Raw genomic sequence first — 16,989 nt, 5'->3', positions numbered from 1 at the left:
TCTACTACTTTTAGGGTTTAAAGTGGAGCCTCGATTACATAGAACGTACCCTTCTTTATATTATCTTAAAACCCATTGAAAGGTTACAGAAACTTAACCGTTTACGGTAAAACCAAGTTCTTCTGCTGATATACTATCCGAATCGGCGCTCCACGTTCCCGACGGTTATATACATCGACATTGAGTATTGTACGGAACGGCATATTCCATTTATCGTTTTAGAATAATAATTATAATGAAATTGAAGTAAAATTCAAAAGATCCCCTAGATTCGTACTCTTTAATCCCCTAATCGACAGTAGAGCGCCGCCTGCGACACCTGTCGGATTCCGCGCGGACTAGACCGTCTCTCCGAGTCCTCGTGCACTACTTACCTTCGTCGGAGCACGGAAGCTCATAAGGCATTTGATTTGCCTTTATCGCGTTCAAATACGCGTTTCTAGATTATCATGCAACGGTCCCGATACGTTCGTTTCTCACATCAGGGTCTTTGGGAATTGTATATTGATCCAAACATGAGAGCACGACGCTCTTTTGGCTCTGGTCCATTCATCACATTGGAAACGTAATTTACTAGTTTTCTACGATTTTCTACGGTAAACCGCGTAGTTTAGGTAATATACGTTAAAACCTCGAAAAACGCGAAATTACCCAACCTGGTCCTAAGTAGGGTGGAAACGTACATTCGGGGTAAAGGGAGCAAAGTGCGGTCGCGTTTCTTGTCCCACCTCGCGTCATCCGATGGAGCTGGTCCCTTGCGGCTCGACACCGCGATAGGGCCGATCGCGGCCGTGCCTTTTGACGAGTCCGGCCGGCTACCGGATTGCGCCGCGGAACGTTAAGGTCGTATCGCATCCTCGTTCGTCGCGCTTCGCTGGCTCGGCCCGGATGCCGACAAAACTCGATGCCGTCAGCCGGGGCACTCGGTGACGGACGACTCGGTGCCCGGCATGTCGGGACCGATACCCTCGGATCCGCCGGTCTACCGTGTCCGACGGCCTCTTCGCGCTCGGCCACGCCGAGAGAGCGGAACGCCCGGAACGGCCCCCGCGCGCCGCGGATGCCCATTACGCAAAGGCTTTGAGAGCGGGCCGATGCCGCGCCCGCGATACCGCGCCGAATCCCGAGACCTCTTCCGACGACTCGGCTTTCAACCTAAGTAACCTAACTTGGAAGCCTTCCCAAATGTCCGCTTCCGATCTTCTTCGTTCCGCTAAATCTCGATGAACGTAAGAGACACCTATTCTTTTTATCGGCAATTAGTGATACGCAAAGTCATTAGTCTTGCAAAAAGTGCAGGACCAAGCATGGCATACGCGATACTACCATCAAGATTGTGATGGTCCTGATTTTGGTCTTGCAGTTCATGGTCACGAGGAGGTGTTGAACGTAATCGGTCTTGGTCTTAATCTTGATCTTGGTCGGGCAAAAGTGCAAGACCAAAGGACATGTTTAATAGTATGGATTTAGACCGTCATTCGTGAGTTACACAAATGGTAAATGAGATAGTTGGTCACGGGGCTTTTTATCGTCTTTGAAGACTTTTCGGTCTTAGGAACTCCTCGTTCACTTCACAGGACGAAAGCTTTTATGACAAGGAGAACGTTGAAGGTACAAGTGCGAAGGACACGACTTATAATTCTCAAGTACATGAGGAGTAAACGATGGATGAGGAGGACAAGTACCACGAAAACGTTCCAGTCTCGACCTGCACTTTCCATTGCATTCGATAAGCCAATCGTAAACGGAGTATTCCGCTATTTGTTTTAATTTACTTAGTGATTAAACCCGCCAGAAGATATCGGCAATTGAATGATTTCGAAAACGCAGTTTTAACTTCTTGCCAAAATTCAAAGGATGAACTCCGCCGTCCTCGGGAAGAGATTCCGAAAGAAGAGAGAGCAGGTGCACCAAACATCGTTCGCGATGAATAGCCATCTGGCATTCGATGATTTGAATTAGAATGTATATTACGGTCATTCTGTTTGTTATGGAGAACTTTCCTTCGAGAACCCGCCGAGGGCGAAAAATGCATCCCGCCGATTCTTATGAATAACCCAGCTCGAGGAAGCCGCGAGGCGAATCGATCCGAGCGAAGGGAACAGGTGCATCGTCTTCTCATTCGCAGTTTGCTACTCTCGATGGACTTCATGCCGCTTCCTCGAAAATTGCTTGGCTTCGCCTATTCTCTCCGATCTATTCCTTTTCTGATTTTTTTATTCCAATATAAAATAGATAACAAATTTTAGCTAGGGGAAGCGCACTTCCGTGCAGCAAAAAAATGATCTCAAATAAAAACTAGTCCGGTTTGACCATCGTCGATAAACTGAATCGTATCAACAAGAGAGAACCATAATTACCCAAATAAACAATCATAATTACATATTTGCGATTCATTTACGCATATTGGCACCATGTCATCTGCATCGCATGATAAAGATGTATGCTGTTATTCAATAGTTCAAATTTGAGTTACATTTTGAGCTAAATATTCTGTTTGCGCGCGTATACATATGTAGATAGTATATTAGGCTCGTATTGTTATCATTCAATTTGTCATTTAATGAAAGTGAAATTAAAAGTCACCATGTACTTTTGATGTGAGTACAATATGGGAAAGTATAAGAAAAATATAGCTATGAAGATCACTGACTCGTGTGAAACTGCGACACGAAGTCAATGTGAAGTAAATTTGTCTATCCGGGCAGTTGAAGACAGTATTTTTCCTGTAACCGTACAAGTCTTTCCGCTATGTCGGCAGAATTTTTTCTGCTTCAATTATTTGCATCCTTATCTTTAATTTGATTCCATCCGGTTTATTAATTTACGCTATATTTGTAACGTTAATGGACCTTTGAGATCGTGCCTGCAAAAGCTATATTGGTCGCGAAAGATGAATCTCGCTCATTCTTGCACAGAACTTGACTCAAGGAAGCTGCAAGGCGAGACGATTCGGATGAAGGGAACAGGTGCATCGTCTTCTCATTCGCAGTTTGCTACTCTCGATGGACTTCATGCCGCTTCCTCGAAAATTGCTTGGCTTCGCCTATTCTCTCCGATCTATTCCTTTTCTGATTTTTTTATTCCAATATAAAATAGATAACAAATTTTAGCTAGGGGAAGCGCACTTCCGTGCAGCAAAAAAATGATCTCAAATAAAAACTAGTCCGGTTTGACCATCGTCGATAAACTGAATCGTATCAACAAGAGAGAACCATAATTACCCAAATAAACAATCATAATTACATATTTGCGATTCATTTACGCATATTGGCACCATGTCATCTGCATCGCATGATAAAGATGTATGCTGTTATTCAATAGTTCAAATTTGAGTTACATTTTGAGCTAAATATTCTGTTTGCGCGCGTATACATATGTAGATAGTATATTAGGCTCGTATTGTTATCATTCAATTTGTCATTTAATGAAAGTGAAATTAAAAGTCACCATGTACTTTTGATGTGAGTACAATATGGGAAAGTATAAGAAAAATATAGCTATGAAGATCACTGACTCGTGTGAAACTGCGACACGAAGTCAATGTGAAGTAAATTTGTCTATCCGGGCAGTTGAAGACAGTATTTTTCCTGTAACCGTACAAGTCTTTCCGCTATGTCGGCAGAATTTTTTCTGCTTCAATTATTTGCATCCTTATCTTTAATTTGATTCCATCCGGTTTATTAATTTACGCTATATTTGTAACGTTAATGGACCTTTGAGATCGTGCCTGCAAAAGCTATATTGGTCGCGAAAGATGAATCTCGCTCATTCTTGCACAGAACTTGACTCAAGGAAGCTGCAAGGCGAGACGATTCGGATGAAGGGAACAGGTGCATCGACTTCTGGTTCGCAAGCCGCTCGTTCTCGATGGCCTTTGTGCGGCTTCCTCGAAAATTGCGAAACTTCAGCTAGTTGCACCTACTTCCCCCTTGGATTTCTTTTCTTTCGGGGCCAAAGATCGAATTAAAACAAGTCCTAACCTTTCACACCTTGTGACTCGGAGATGTTACTTCTTTGTTGAATATTTTCTGTCAAAATCTTGTTCCTTCATTTAAGAGAATATGAAAGTGCTTGTCGGCAAGGTGTTAACTCTCAAATGCGTGACTTTTTTTTTGTATTCTTTGATATATTTCCAGCTAATAAAAAAATGCTGTTACAAAAATATTGATCCGTTGCAAAAATAAATTAACATTAAATCCGCGATACCGTTCAATGCTTACATTTAAAATCAGCAGGTGTTGTTGTCTCCAAACAGCGACGCTATGGATTTAAGGGTTAAACGGTAACGGCAACGAAGATTATAGTCCTGCCAAAAAAGGAAACCCCCGTTGAGGGAAACTCGAACCAAATAAAGCGGCGACAAGGAGCACTCATAAAATGGTCAAGATTTTTAACACCTCGCCGACACGTTGGACCCTTCTTTTATTTCTAACCTTGCAAGTTTGTTTGCGTAATTTCCAGGTAAGTAGCGGTGGTAAACATCGTGGCACCTTTTACGATCCATTTCTTATCACGCGGCATCCTTAGGCGAGGCATTTGCATTAAGTTTACAGTAAACAGGCGCCGAATGCGGCGACGTTTCGGCCCGAAAATGGCGTCCCTTACATCCTTCGGGAAGACGTTTACCTTGGACACTTACACGGCGGCGTTTCAATGGATACGAATATCACGGTACCGACGATAGGCCGCGATGAAAAGGCAACTTTATCTGCCGCTTCAAATAAAAGGTACCGTCCCGACTATCGCGGCGACACGCATCGAGGAACAAATGTTCGCTTAGCGAGCATTCGCGCGAGTTATCTCGCCACCTCGTTACCGCGGGATATTTACGCAGGCCCTTTCGTTTCACTCAGCTTCCCAATTAGCGGTCCAATTCTTTGCACGTTTCGCGTATTTGCACGCAACCAGTAGTTGACTCCTCGCCGCTTCCCAAAACAAACATCCTGGGCCCGGTAATAAACGTAACGAAACAAAGAACACCTTGCAACCCGAGGCAATCCGAAACACGAAAGACACGGAAAGCGACAATTTTGCTATTTCGAGATTGGAGAAAAAAATCTTTAATGAAGAATTAAGAATTAAGAATAACCTTCGTACCTTCTTTCGCTTCATTTAGACCCGAACCGATTTTCTTTCTCCTTTTGTTCTTCTTTCTTTCATACTTCTCTAAGCAGTTTTTAATTACCTAAATATTAATTTTGTAAACACATTTGCGGGGGTACTATTGTTTTCACGGTTTATAACCATGGGTCCATATGAACTCGATGGCAGCAAACGATGTGACAATTGAGAAAAGTGTAAAGGACAATTGAGTCTGTCGATTACCCCGTATGTTTAATTAAGTGAAATATCAGGGTTATATGTTATCGCGTTATTGGCTCCTGTTATATAAATGTAACTAAAAATAACTACAAAAGTTAAACCGACAATAGGTATAATCGATCAAGCTCGATCGCTTAAAATATGGAATTACTAACATGGTCTTACAAACTTGTAACAGATATCATAAATTTCGTATATAAGTGTATTAATTTTCCTACGCAATTTCACGAGATTATAACATGATATGAAATTATAAATCTATTTACAAATTTATACGAAACGTCTGCTGGTCATGTTTTACACGTGTACTACCCTCGTATCTGTTAACAGTGTATGAATGTTTAACAATGTAAGACCCCAATTGTACGAAAGGAAGTTAAAATCCATTTAGGGCCTACAATTAGGGGTTCTTAAAATACCATTTTCCAAAATTTCACCTCGAATATTTCGAGATGAACGTTCTTCGATCCCTCGGAATGAGCCTAACCGAGTCTGGAAATCGAGCGAGGGCTAACGCAAACACGGGGCATCGAACTCGTCCACGAGACGGCCCCTCGCAAACGTGGTCGAGAAATAAGCGAGGGCTCGTAAGCATTTATGGAAATTGAGCGTCAATCGGAAGCGAGTCAGGGTCTCCTCCTGTTCGACGTCCGAGGACGCCGACGCTCACGAAGCGAAGCGAAGACAATGCGTTAGTTATCTGCTCCGCCGACAAAAGGGCTCGAAGCGACACCAATCGGCCCACTCCAAGGAGCTTTAATAGACCGACCGAAGTTGAGAGGCATTCCTTGAACGTCTTGAAAAGACGATAACGAAACGACCCTCGAATCGGCTTGCCGCCTTGAAAAGGAGCCTTTGATATTTTAAGGTGAAGCGAAGCCCGTCGAGGAACTTAATCGTTGTCGGTAAAAACAAATTCTTTCGACCGATGTGCGCCACATTACCGACGTTTATATTCATATCGAAATCCGGGTCGCACCGCGTCGAGAACTGTACGGAATGGCACGTTCCAAGTGTCGTTTCAGCAGAATTATTAGAAAGAGATCGAAGCACGACTCCATGAACCCCCTGGATACATAATTTATTATGCTCTAACCGACCAACGGCGCGACATATTGCATTTAGCGACATTTAAATTGTGGATTTGAAAGCACCTGCTGGTTCCAGGATATCCAAGAATTTCCCGGCAGTCCTTCTTTTCTTGATATTTCCCCCATGAATCCGTAATGTTCGATTACTATAATGGTCAATCTTTACGCCTACGTCCTAAAAGTCTTCGTTTTCGATTCTAACCTTTGAAAAGGCGTGAAATATTAAAAATATGTGTTGCCGTCTTGGTTCTGGTTTGAGATACGTATCTTCTTTAAGGTCTCTATATTTACATGGTGGTCTTAAACGATTCGCTGCATCCAGTTCGGAGGAAAGTTTGATTATTATTTGACGGCTAACCGAGACTTTCGTATCATCTTCTTACAGATCAGCCTGTGCCTGGCCGGCCTGGCCCTGCTCGTCTCCGCGGAGGAGAAGCCCACGAACACGGTCTCCGTGTCGCCTGGATCCCCGGTGATCCAGAGCAACACGATCCAGAAGCTGATCAAGATCCTCGAGAAGTACGGCCTGGAGGAGCAGAGGGGCCTCAAGAGGGTCTACTTGAGCAACCGATCCATCACCTGCAACGATGGCTCCCAGGCTGGCTTCTACCTGAGGAAGTCTCACGGCTCCAAGCGGTGGATCATCTTCCTCGAGGGTGGCTGGTACTGTTACGACCACAGAAGCTGCAGAAACAGATGGCTAAGGCTGCGCCATCTGATGACGTCCACGCAATGGCCCGAGACTCGGGACGGTAAGTTTCGCTCTTCTTTTTTCCTTATTCCTCTCGCCGAAAGGGACAGGAGATCCTTTGCTAGCCTATTTTTCACTATTTATGTTCTATCTGTTTTTTTACTGCCTCCGTAATTGCGATGTTTGGCACCTATTTCGATCGTTCGCTGCAATTGGAAAAACGTACGCGAAGGTGAAGCTATTGATAATTGAAGTAGGTACCCTGTTAAAAAGATTCATAAAATTCCTACACTATTGGTGCACACGGTTGTAGTAAAATTTTTAATTTGATATCTTCATAGTGATTTAGTCCGTATTTATTATATTCTTCTGTATAAATTTATAATTTTATGTTACCGTGTTAAAATTTTCAATGTGCATTTCTCACAATATGATAAATAAAATGAGATAGCTGGAATTAAATACTTTCAGTTTAAGCACATTTTTTTTTAATTCTTGAAATAATATAAAAGAAATAGGTTCTTTCAAGGTACTACCATTTCCCAGGTGTTAAAATGGGGATTTTTACTCTTCTTTCAGTTGGAGGACTGTTATCCGCGAATCCTGAGGAGAATCCTTTTTGGTGGAATGCAAATCACGTGTAAGTATTATTTGTACATGTATCATAACTATATTTGTACAAATACGACTACATTTGATACGACTGTATACGTTTATGCTATTGGTGCAGTGATCGCTGCAGTAGAAGCAAAACTATCAGGAATGCTGTCGTTTTCTAAGAGGGTAAATGTTTTCATTTTTCATGTGGGATTCAATGGACGACTTTCTGTACCTTAGATTCGTGCCTTACTGTACGAGTGATAGCTGGAGCGGTACCAGAGCGTCGCCAAACGATATGTTCTCCTTCATGGGAGCCGAGATCGTCTCGCAGGTGGTTCGCGACCTGATACCTCTTGGTCTTGAAAACGCCAGCTCCCTTCTTCTTGCTGGAAGCAGCGCGGGTGGTACCGGAGTCATGTTAAACCTGGACCACGTACAAAACCTCGTCCACCATGAGTTAGGTAAGCTTAACGAACTTAAAAAATCTGGACGTCACCACCACGCGCGAAAGTGGAACTAAGTTAAAGAGAATTATTGTTGCTTATTCTAAATCATTACTAATTATTATCCTTTACGAAATGTCCTTACGTATTCGGTACTGGTTGATCCGGGCTGATTCTAATCCACAAAGATAAATATAAATAGTAATTATCTGTCAAACAAGAATTGGGATGGGATAAGCGGCCACTTTAACGTAAACTTCGCTAAGTCGGAAGCACATCCGCTTATTGACTTTTTATAATTAGGCATCGGATTGAAATTAAGTAACGATAACGAAACAATTTACGAAAACTGTCAATGAGGGTAGAAAGATGAGGGCAAAGAGTAATTCACTGTAAGAAAAAAAGAAATAAGTGTATTGCCCAGGGGCTATTCACTCGGAAATCAATGAAAACGATTTCCTTCGTTGAGAATCGACTGTCTCTGATTTCATATGATAAACAACAATGCGATTCGGTGACAAGTGACAGCTTTAAAATTGTGAGAATGTTTAGTGATTTCCAACGATTTCCAGGGATTTCTGCTTGCGATTTCCAGCTACCTTCCACGTGATTTCATTAAAATCATTTCATTTCATTAAAATCCATGATTTCTTGACTGAATACCTCCTCGTGTATCTCTTTTTGATACGCTTCTCTTAACGTGCGAATTTAAAACGGTGACTTAAGAAGTTTTACTTAAAAAGTACACCGACTCGATCAAACTCAAGGATCTCTATTTCTACTTCCTGTTTAATTCTGCAGGTCTGAAGCACATCGCCATCCGCGGTGTCAGCGACTCTGGTTGGTTCCTAGACAGAGCTCCGTATTCCCCGAACGGACTTCCGCCCACGGATGCTGTTAGAAAAGGAATGGAACTGTGGAAGGCTCGGATGCCTCACAATTGCGTGGCCAGGCATCCTCACGAACCTTGGAGGTGCTACTTTGGTTACCGATTGTATCCAACCCTAACCGGTAGGTGCATTATAACCTCTAGATGCTTCGTCGCGAAGACGGTCTTTGGAACTCTCAAATGTTCTATTTGCAGCGCCACTCTTCGTCTTCCAATGGCTCTTTGACGAGGCCCAAATGACGGCAGACAACGTCGGGGCGCCAGTGACGAAGCAACAGTGGGACTATATTCACAAAATGGGTGACAGCCTTCGACAAACGTTCGAAAATGTCACGGCAGTCTTTGCTCCCAGCTGCATCAGTCATAGCGTTCTGACGAAGAGGGATTGGCAGCTCGTCAAGGTGGACGAAGTGTCGTTGCCGCAAGCCTTGCATTGTTGGGAGCAAGTGCCTCTCGGGAATCACCGAAACGAGTATGTATTTCTATTTCTATTTACACATTTATGAAATACGTGGAATAAACTAAATTCGCAAACATTTTACAAATGCTACAGTAGGAACGTAAAAATTATGTAAACGTAAATTCAGCACTCCTCACTTCCCCATTATGAATTGCAGTGATCTGGTAGAATAATCATTAATTCTAACTGTAAATTCTCTTTTAACTAATATTGCGAAGTGTGTGGCGAATAAAAATTCCCATTCGCAATTTAGATATTATACAATGATTGTAAAAACACGTTCATCTCTTTCGGCAGTACGCATTCACAAATCGAGACGAATCAACCTTGCGCGAAATCGGCAAGGAAGTTGCTGCGATCAGGGCCCACGAAAGGAAATGAAACGGTTGTCGAGTTTGCAGAGAAGACTGGCAAGAACAGTACTTCGGTGGATCCGAAGCGTAACGCGTCCGTTGATGCCAGTACGACGGAAGTTCGTAAAGGAGACAACGGATCCACCGAAGGAAAGGGGAACAAAAAGCGTCGAAGGAGGAAACACAAAGGTCGAAAAAGAGAGAGAAATAAGGAGGGAAGACCGAAAAAGGAGAAACACGAACGACGGAAAGGTGGTACGTATGAAATATACATACTTATTAATGCATACTTGTTACGACTCGTAGAACTCACTGCAGAAAGAAATCCTTATTACTTGTCACATTTCCATACTTATCAAAACATGTCGTTTTTCATGACAGTACTTACTGTCATATTATTCTCATAATTCTTTCTAATGTGCAGATTTGATAAACGTAACGCTTCTTACTTCTTAAATCCTATGAACTTCGTGAGTTAAATCGGTTTAAAAGATTATCTTCATTTAAGAGAGAAGAATTAGGATGTATGTGCAAATTCAGTAGTATCCACTTAAATTGCAACGTTAACAATTGAAAATAAGGGGTTAATGAAATGTATAGATTGAATTCTTGAAATTAAGGCACGTTTAGAGTTTTATTTCTTGTTAGAAATACTTGAAACTTCTGTAATTCGCTGCTCTGGCGTGTTAAACCGTTTTTACCAAATTATATTTATTCACCTCCGCGATTTCTAGATACTACAATTTCAATGGCCACTGATGTATTATTGTTTATGTTGTATCAAAAATATGCAACAATGATATTTGATCGTTCATTCAATGTAATTCCAGGCCGACGCCAAGGTGGCAAGCACAGCGGAAACAATCACACCGCCATGCTGAACGGCACGAGATCGCAACGTTCCGTAATACCGTCCAGTAAACGAAAATGCGTCCAAAGCTGCCAATTCCGACTGATCGAGAGGTGCACTTGGCCGCAGTGCAACCACAGTTGTCCAAAGCTGCACAACCCCTTCACCGGCGAGGAGATGGACTTCATCGAGCTGCTGAAGAGCTTCGGCCTGGACATGAAGAGCGTGGCGAACGCCCTCGGCATCGACATCCAGACCCTGAACAACATGGACCACGACGAGCTGCTGAACTTGTTGACTCAACAAGCGAACTAGCGGTTCCATATTCCAGCACAAGCTGCCAGGAAAAGCCGTTTGGAATTGTTCAGGAGGTCGTGGAGGCCATCCTCGAGGCCGATGGAATTGAATCTCGCCCGGTTGTGTTTAGCGAAGTGTTGCAGGACACTCGTTGCGTCTTCTGCGTTTTCTCCGTCGTCGACGATCCGACGCGCAGATTTCAATTTCCGTCCCTAGGACTTCTCGGCGATTCTCGGTTCGCTACGTGCGTCAACGACTCGGCGGTAGAAGCGAGGTTCCTAGCGAAGTCACCGGAGAAAGTTTCGTAACCGTTTCAACGATCGCCATTTCTCCACAACATTCCACTAAGGAATTCGACTTCGCAGTACTGACATATGTGTTCATCGTTGCTCGTTCGTTTGTTCGGACGAGTAGTCGCGACGAAGCTCGGCCGTCGTCTCGAAAGAAGGCGCTGCCGGCTACGCGGTTTGGGAGTACGAGAGCGAAAGGTTTATTAATATATTGGCGGGACACAAAGCCGCTTTGAGTCCCGCGATCGGTCGCGATAAAACGTCGCGGTCGGCGGCTCGTTAACCGAGTTCTTCGAATGCTTCCTATAAGAATGGAAAAGGAAAGCCAACGCTAGGGCATGCCAACGAGGATCGCAGAGGCGAGCTCTCGGGCTCGACTACTGGTCGGCGTAAATAGCGGGGAACAAAACATAATGCTGTTATGTTACCAGCAGCGCGGTAGAAAGCGCCGCGACTAGGGTAATGACGTTATAAATCAAACGTGCTTCACAGCGGTATTCAACCAAAAGTATTGTACATAGCTCCTGAGAATCTATATGACGCGCGGTTGTATTCTTCAATACGTAACTGAGTACTTTAATTTATTTTAGATCGTAGTCGGATTATTCGGACCCTAGACACGTCCTACCGGAAGAGTACTTTATGCCACTTAGTTGTCGTTAGTGACGTTTTCCTGCGGAACTCCCTGTAATATAGAATTGCGGTAAGGACGAGACCGTGGATCTATGAAGAGGGGATGTCAGGTACCACCTGGGTCGGTGAAGCTCCAGATATACGGACAAGGAATGGGTCGCGACCATCTCTTCGAGCGTTCTCGTCTGTTTTAAGCGGATATGGAAACCACTTGAACACCGATCTCCATACTAACTGAATAGCTATCACCCCACAACATGGCGCGACGATTTAAAATTACAACGCGTCGCGGATTATCGGCACGTCAACTAATATTGTAATATTAGCGCATGCGTCAAAAGCAGTGCGACGTTCGAAAGAAGTATCTACAAGATTACTCGAGAACTTCAGGCTATTGCATCTGCTTCTGTACATGTGCAGATCTTACCTATTTGATGCCGCTGCCCATACATAACAACGCTGGTGGCCCCTGACTTTGTTGTATGCCCCTCCCTCAATTTACGCGGCACTTTTTTTACGCGGTTTTGAAACGTCATTATTTTTTTTGTCAAATTATTTGAAATAAATATCTATTTTTAAAACTTATATGTACTAACTTTTATATCCAATATTTTTGTTTGTACTGACAGACTTTATTTACGCGATTTTCATGCGCATAAAGCGAATCCACGTAGAACGGAACTCTGCGTAAATTGAGGGATGTACCTGTACTTTCGTATCGAGCCAATAGGTAGCAACTATTCAGTTAGTATATATATCAGTGAGTATAAAGTGCATGGTATGACATTTGCGATTTCGATATCTTCCGAAACACGATTTCTACAAATTCATACCTTTTGGCACGCCCTTTATCGTACTTCAAAAGCTTTGTAGGTACATTTTGGCTGCTGTTCCCGAACACGAGATTGCGTTTGTACATGTAGCAACGTAAGATGGCTGCTGCAATCCTCTTTCCTTACATCTCGAGCTTCAGCCCCTTTGTCTACGTTGGTACTTTGTGCCCTATCTGTTTCTTCATAGATCAATGGATGAGACAAAGAGCGCCCGAGCGTGAATTTTTTATACAGGATCTTTTGTTCTCTCTCATCGTACGCTTCGACGTCTAGTACGTAAGGATTAGCAAGTCGCAAGAAGACTGTCATCAAAAATGTGTCGGGTAGGAAGACGCGCTTGCCGAATGTACTGATGGTTAAGGCCTTCGCAAACACCTCGCATATCAGTAACCGCATGTATGATAGCATGAACAGGCCAATCAAATTACAGAAATTTAATGCGACGTCCTATTCCGGAAATTTAATTGGCCAGTTCTTCCTATTATGCTTGCAACTAGGTAAACAGCACACCAAAGACGCATTCAGCAAACACGCAGCTAATATATCGTAACATTCATTCGGCTACGTAAAGCACTTAATAGAAATGTGGCGTAATTACGCACACAAGGCTTACACCGCATTTGTAGTCAAGATGTTCACTGAAGAAGACAATTTTTTAATGCGGCAATTAATACGCTATAAAATAAAAGACGTTGCTGGATTCACCCTTATCGTCTTCGTTGAACAAGTGTTGGCAATTTTAGACGTATTAAAGAATTAATAAATGACGATGAAAAGGTTTATTCTTATTACAAAATGTCTTGGAGTGCTTGCAAATTGTTGTTAAGTTTAATGAAGCAAAATATGCACTATAGGAAATCAATTTCTTGCAAAGAAATTTCAAGCTGCAAATTATTAACATATTGAATTTAGCAAACATGCGCTGTTCGCATTTGCTTGCTGCGTCAAATTTGTAGCAAATGCTGCCGTATATGCAGAAATACACACAAATATTTAAATTTATTAAATACTTTTTGCAGCACTTGCTTCTTCTTTATTGCGTACGTCTTTTAGTGTGCACCTGACACGCGAGGTACTTATGAAGGTACTCTGATTTTCAACTGTTTAGTTGGTAGATTGTAAAGTGTGTTTTAATCATAGTGATCTTAAAAGAGAACAAAACCGTACAACAAGTATTTGTCTACAAAGATGCTTTATTTAATGTTTTACGGAAAATTTAAGGCAAAAAAATTGATTAATGTTGCAACATACTGGACATATGGAGATTGAAAGTAACTATTTTTTTTTCACAGTGTACATTGTTCTAGAAGATCAGGAGTACAAAACAAAAAGTTAAAATGGTTTTAGAAACTAGAAAGGATTATTTATGAACCGATGGCACGGAAAGAAATCAGGAGTTTCCAGCCTTCACAAGTCCGCCATTTTGAAACGGTTCAAAATCTTTTTATCTTAAATTCTCCGTAAAATCTCAAATAAAACAACTCGAATAGGAAATATTTTCTACACCTTTTCATTCTCTTTTACACTCTGATTTAAACGCATAGTCTACTAACCCCTTTAAGGCAAACCTGTCTCCTGCTCCGCATTTTGGAACGGAATATCCTCCTATGTCATAGTGCCTTCTCGTTTTTCTACATGGTACGCGAATCGACATATCGAGTTGTGTTCCACTCACGCATTTAAATACGGAGGTCTTCGTTAGAGAAAACAAACCAATACCACTATTTCCTCCCGCGCGTTTCTTCGTTTCTCTGTCGATGCTCTTCCTTGCGTCACTTCAACTTCCTTTTCAACCATACCGTTATTGACCAAATAACATCTTGCCATGTTGACTCGAAGTTCAACGAATTCCACGTTATTTCCAGTGACGAATTTAGTGCCACATTTCATCCGCATTAAAGAGTCATGCTCAGTCAGGAGGCCAAGAAAAACGTGATATTTAGGAATTCCATTCTCTGTACCTGTAAGAATTTTTTCAGTACATGTTTCTGCATTTAAAAAAAATACGCTTTCAAGAATATCCCTTGCTCTTTTTATACCCAAATATCCATAAATAATGGAGTTGTGACCAAGCTCTCAGAGATCCTCTTAAAAAGAGATGTTTTGCGGTAACAACTGCTGTTTGCTATTGGATCATTTGAAATTAAACATTCAGACAAATTTTGTTAATGTATAAGTTTATTTAGGGACTTTCCAAACTATTAAGAATATATATTATTCTAAAACGATGTTCTTAAAGAAAATGTAAAAACCCCTAATTCGAATTTTTCAAAGTTTCCGACTGAGACAGGCTCCTTTATGTTGCGATACATTCACGATATCATTTTTCTAACATATCGAAGCAACCATCGACATGAACATCGACACGTTACGTCAACCCCCCTAATTTATTTATTCAAGCTGAAAACATTTTCCCGATGTTTTCGAGCACAGGAAATTCATCCGAAGACGTTTCGGTCAATCTTTTAGATATTTAGTTGACCACATTCCTTTTCAGCCTTTCATATATTTTCCTTTCTGTAAGTCAATGCCAGGGGGTGTCTACTTAACGTGCTAATGCCATTGACATGTTCGGAACACAACTTTTTCAATAATTATTATCTCAGTTTTCTCCGCAAACATTACAAATGTCTATGTAAGGCAACTACCGTTTTTAATAGGAAAGGAAAGAAACGAAAAAATGAGAAGTGCAAGTTTGTACGATGGACTTTCATTCACTGCCTTTTCATCCCTGCCTCCCTTATAGACTGATTAAATTATCTACCTCAGCGAATCAAATTGTATTAACGTCCTTTGTGTACCGGAGCATATGCGAGCTGGCGTACGCGCGCGCGAATCGATCGGAGTAATTAAAGTAAAGCGCCTAGCATTAGTGTCGATAACCATTGTATTTAACGCTTGTAAAATAGTAATCTCACATAATATTATTTATTTTTAAACTAGCTGTACTTAACGGACAACGCGAACCCAGTGCTCGCGCGCGAGCGAGGTCGCCTCGTCGACAGAGGGTACCCCGGAATTAATTTATTCTACTGTAATCGTTAAGAGCACTAATCGACTAATTTAGCGTGTGCCGCGGTGCGCCTCTACTTTGTCCGACATTTTCAGATCAACGCGCGTTTGCGCTTGTAAATAAATTGTATCTATAACTGTTGTACCCATCAAAGACTATTGCGTTGCACCCGACATGCTTCCTTCGAATCACAATCCTGCTCAAAGTTAATGGAACAGATCTTCCATAAATAAATTGAATTTTGAGATCGTTGCTTATGAGGCTGCTCCAATTCGCGGCTACTGATATTTGGATAAGAATGCCCGTGCTGATTAAAATCGTAAGATTATGCTCAGGCATGCATTAAGAGTACCGGATAACGTTATGAAAATATAGAAAAAAAAAAGGTTGATTGATTGGAATACGTTGCCTTGGCACGTGCAAATTGTATTCAATTAAGCGAACAGGACGTATCAGCAATATTGGACTTAACATGAATTGGGTAGATCATTTTCGACCGGATTACTTACAGCTGATAAATTGTCTTAATTAATGTCCTGGATAACAATTATATACCTAATTTTTATGAGGAGAGTTGGAATTTTAAATTAACTACTACCTAGAGAATGTTTTATTAGGTTTTATTCCTATGGAAGGTAACTCGTCGACTTTGTAAAAAAATACGTAAAATTCAATAGGATTAAAGATGGTCTTCCTTGGATCTTTGAAAACCTAAGTTTCTTTGATCGCAATTTATATTTCAAACTGCGCACGGTTACCTGTAGGAATTTTCAATTTACGAACGATCGCCAGGAACCAATTAATTCGCAAAGGCGAGAGCTACCCGAGTAGCATAGATCGACCGGAACCAGCATAGCTCAATCTGATGGGTCGCCTTGGCTCTTGACATACGTATATGGGACTGCGAGAACAGTTTCTAGGCAACCATTTAGCAAGGCTTTACGTCCTGGGGACGTGGGTGATAATTCGATATAAACGAGATTGGCCCCCGCACAAGGCGATGCAGGAAACGGTATTTAATGCGCCCGGGTCAGGCCGGGTCGGGCAATGAGGCGGTACTCTCCCCTAGCGCAATTGACGTTGCTGAGGAAGTGATGGAAGGATGGCGAGATACATTAAATCCCGGTGATCGGGTCTTCGACTAGTCAGTCGTTCGGTTCGGTCGGTGGGGTGCCCCTTCGTGCTGCTCGAAAGCCAAAAACCGTCCCTGGCGAGGTGCGA

At 42.2% G+C, this 16,989-nt stretch overlaps 1 protein-coding gene across 1 annotated transcript in view; it reads left to right on the top strand.

The window, feature by feature from the left end:
- LOC105696109 (palmitoleoyl-protein carboxylesterase NOTUM) overlaps positions 1 to 11,319 on the top strand; it is a 31,400-nt gene extending 20,081 nt beyond the window's left edge. Inside the window, exons 2-8 of the mRNA XM_012418298.2 lie at positions 6,802 to 7,168; positions 7,687 to 7,747; positions 7,945 to 8,168; positions 8,952 to 9,161; positions 9,235 to 9,511; positions 9,797 to 10,107; positions 10,683 to 11,319. Of these exons, the coding sequence (XP_012273721.1) occupies positions 6,802 to 7,168; positions 7,687 to 7,747; positions 7,945 to 8,168; positions 8,952 to 9,161; positions 9,235 to 9,511; positions 9,797 to 10,107; positions 10,683 to 11,017 (1,785 nt within the window). The 3' untranslated portion in view covers positions 11,018 to 11,319. The remainder of the gene's footprint in view (positions 1 to 6,801; positions 7,169 to 7,686; positions 7,748 to 7,944; positions 8,169 to 8,951; positions 9,162 to 9,234; positions 9,512 to 9,796; positions 10,108 to 10,682) is intronic.
- Positions 11,320 to 16,989: the final 5,670 nt, after the last annotated feature.

Source organism: Orussus abietinus, unplaced genomic scaffold, assembly GCF_000612105.2.
Source record: "Orussus abietinus isolate OABI.00-Male unplaced genomic scaffold, Oabi_2.0 scaffold183, whole genome shotgun sequence".
Lineage (NCBI taxonomy): Eukaryota > Metazoa > Arthropoda > Insecta > Hymenoptera > Orussidae > Orussus > Orussus abietinus.
The sequence above is the reverse complement of the archived record's forward strand: the minus strand, read 5'-3'. Positions and strand labels throughout refer to the sequence as shown.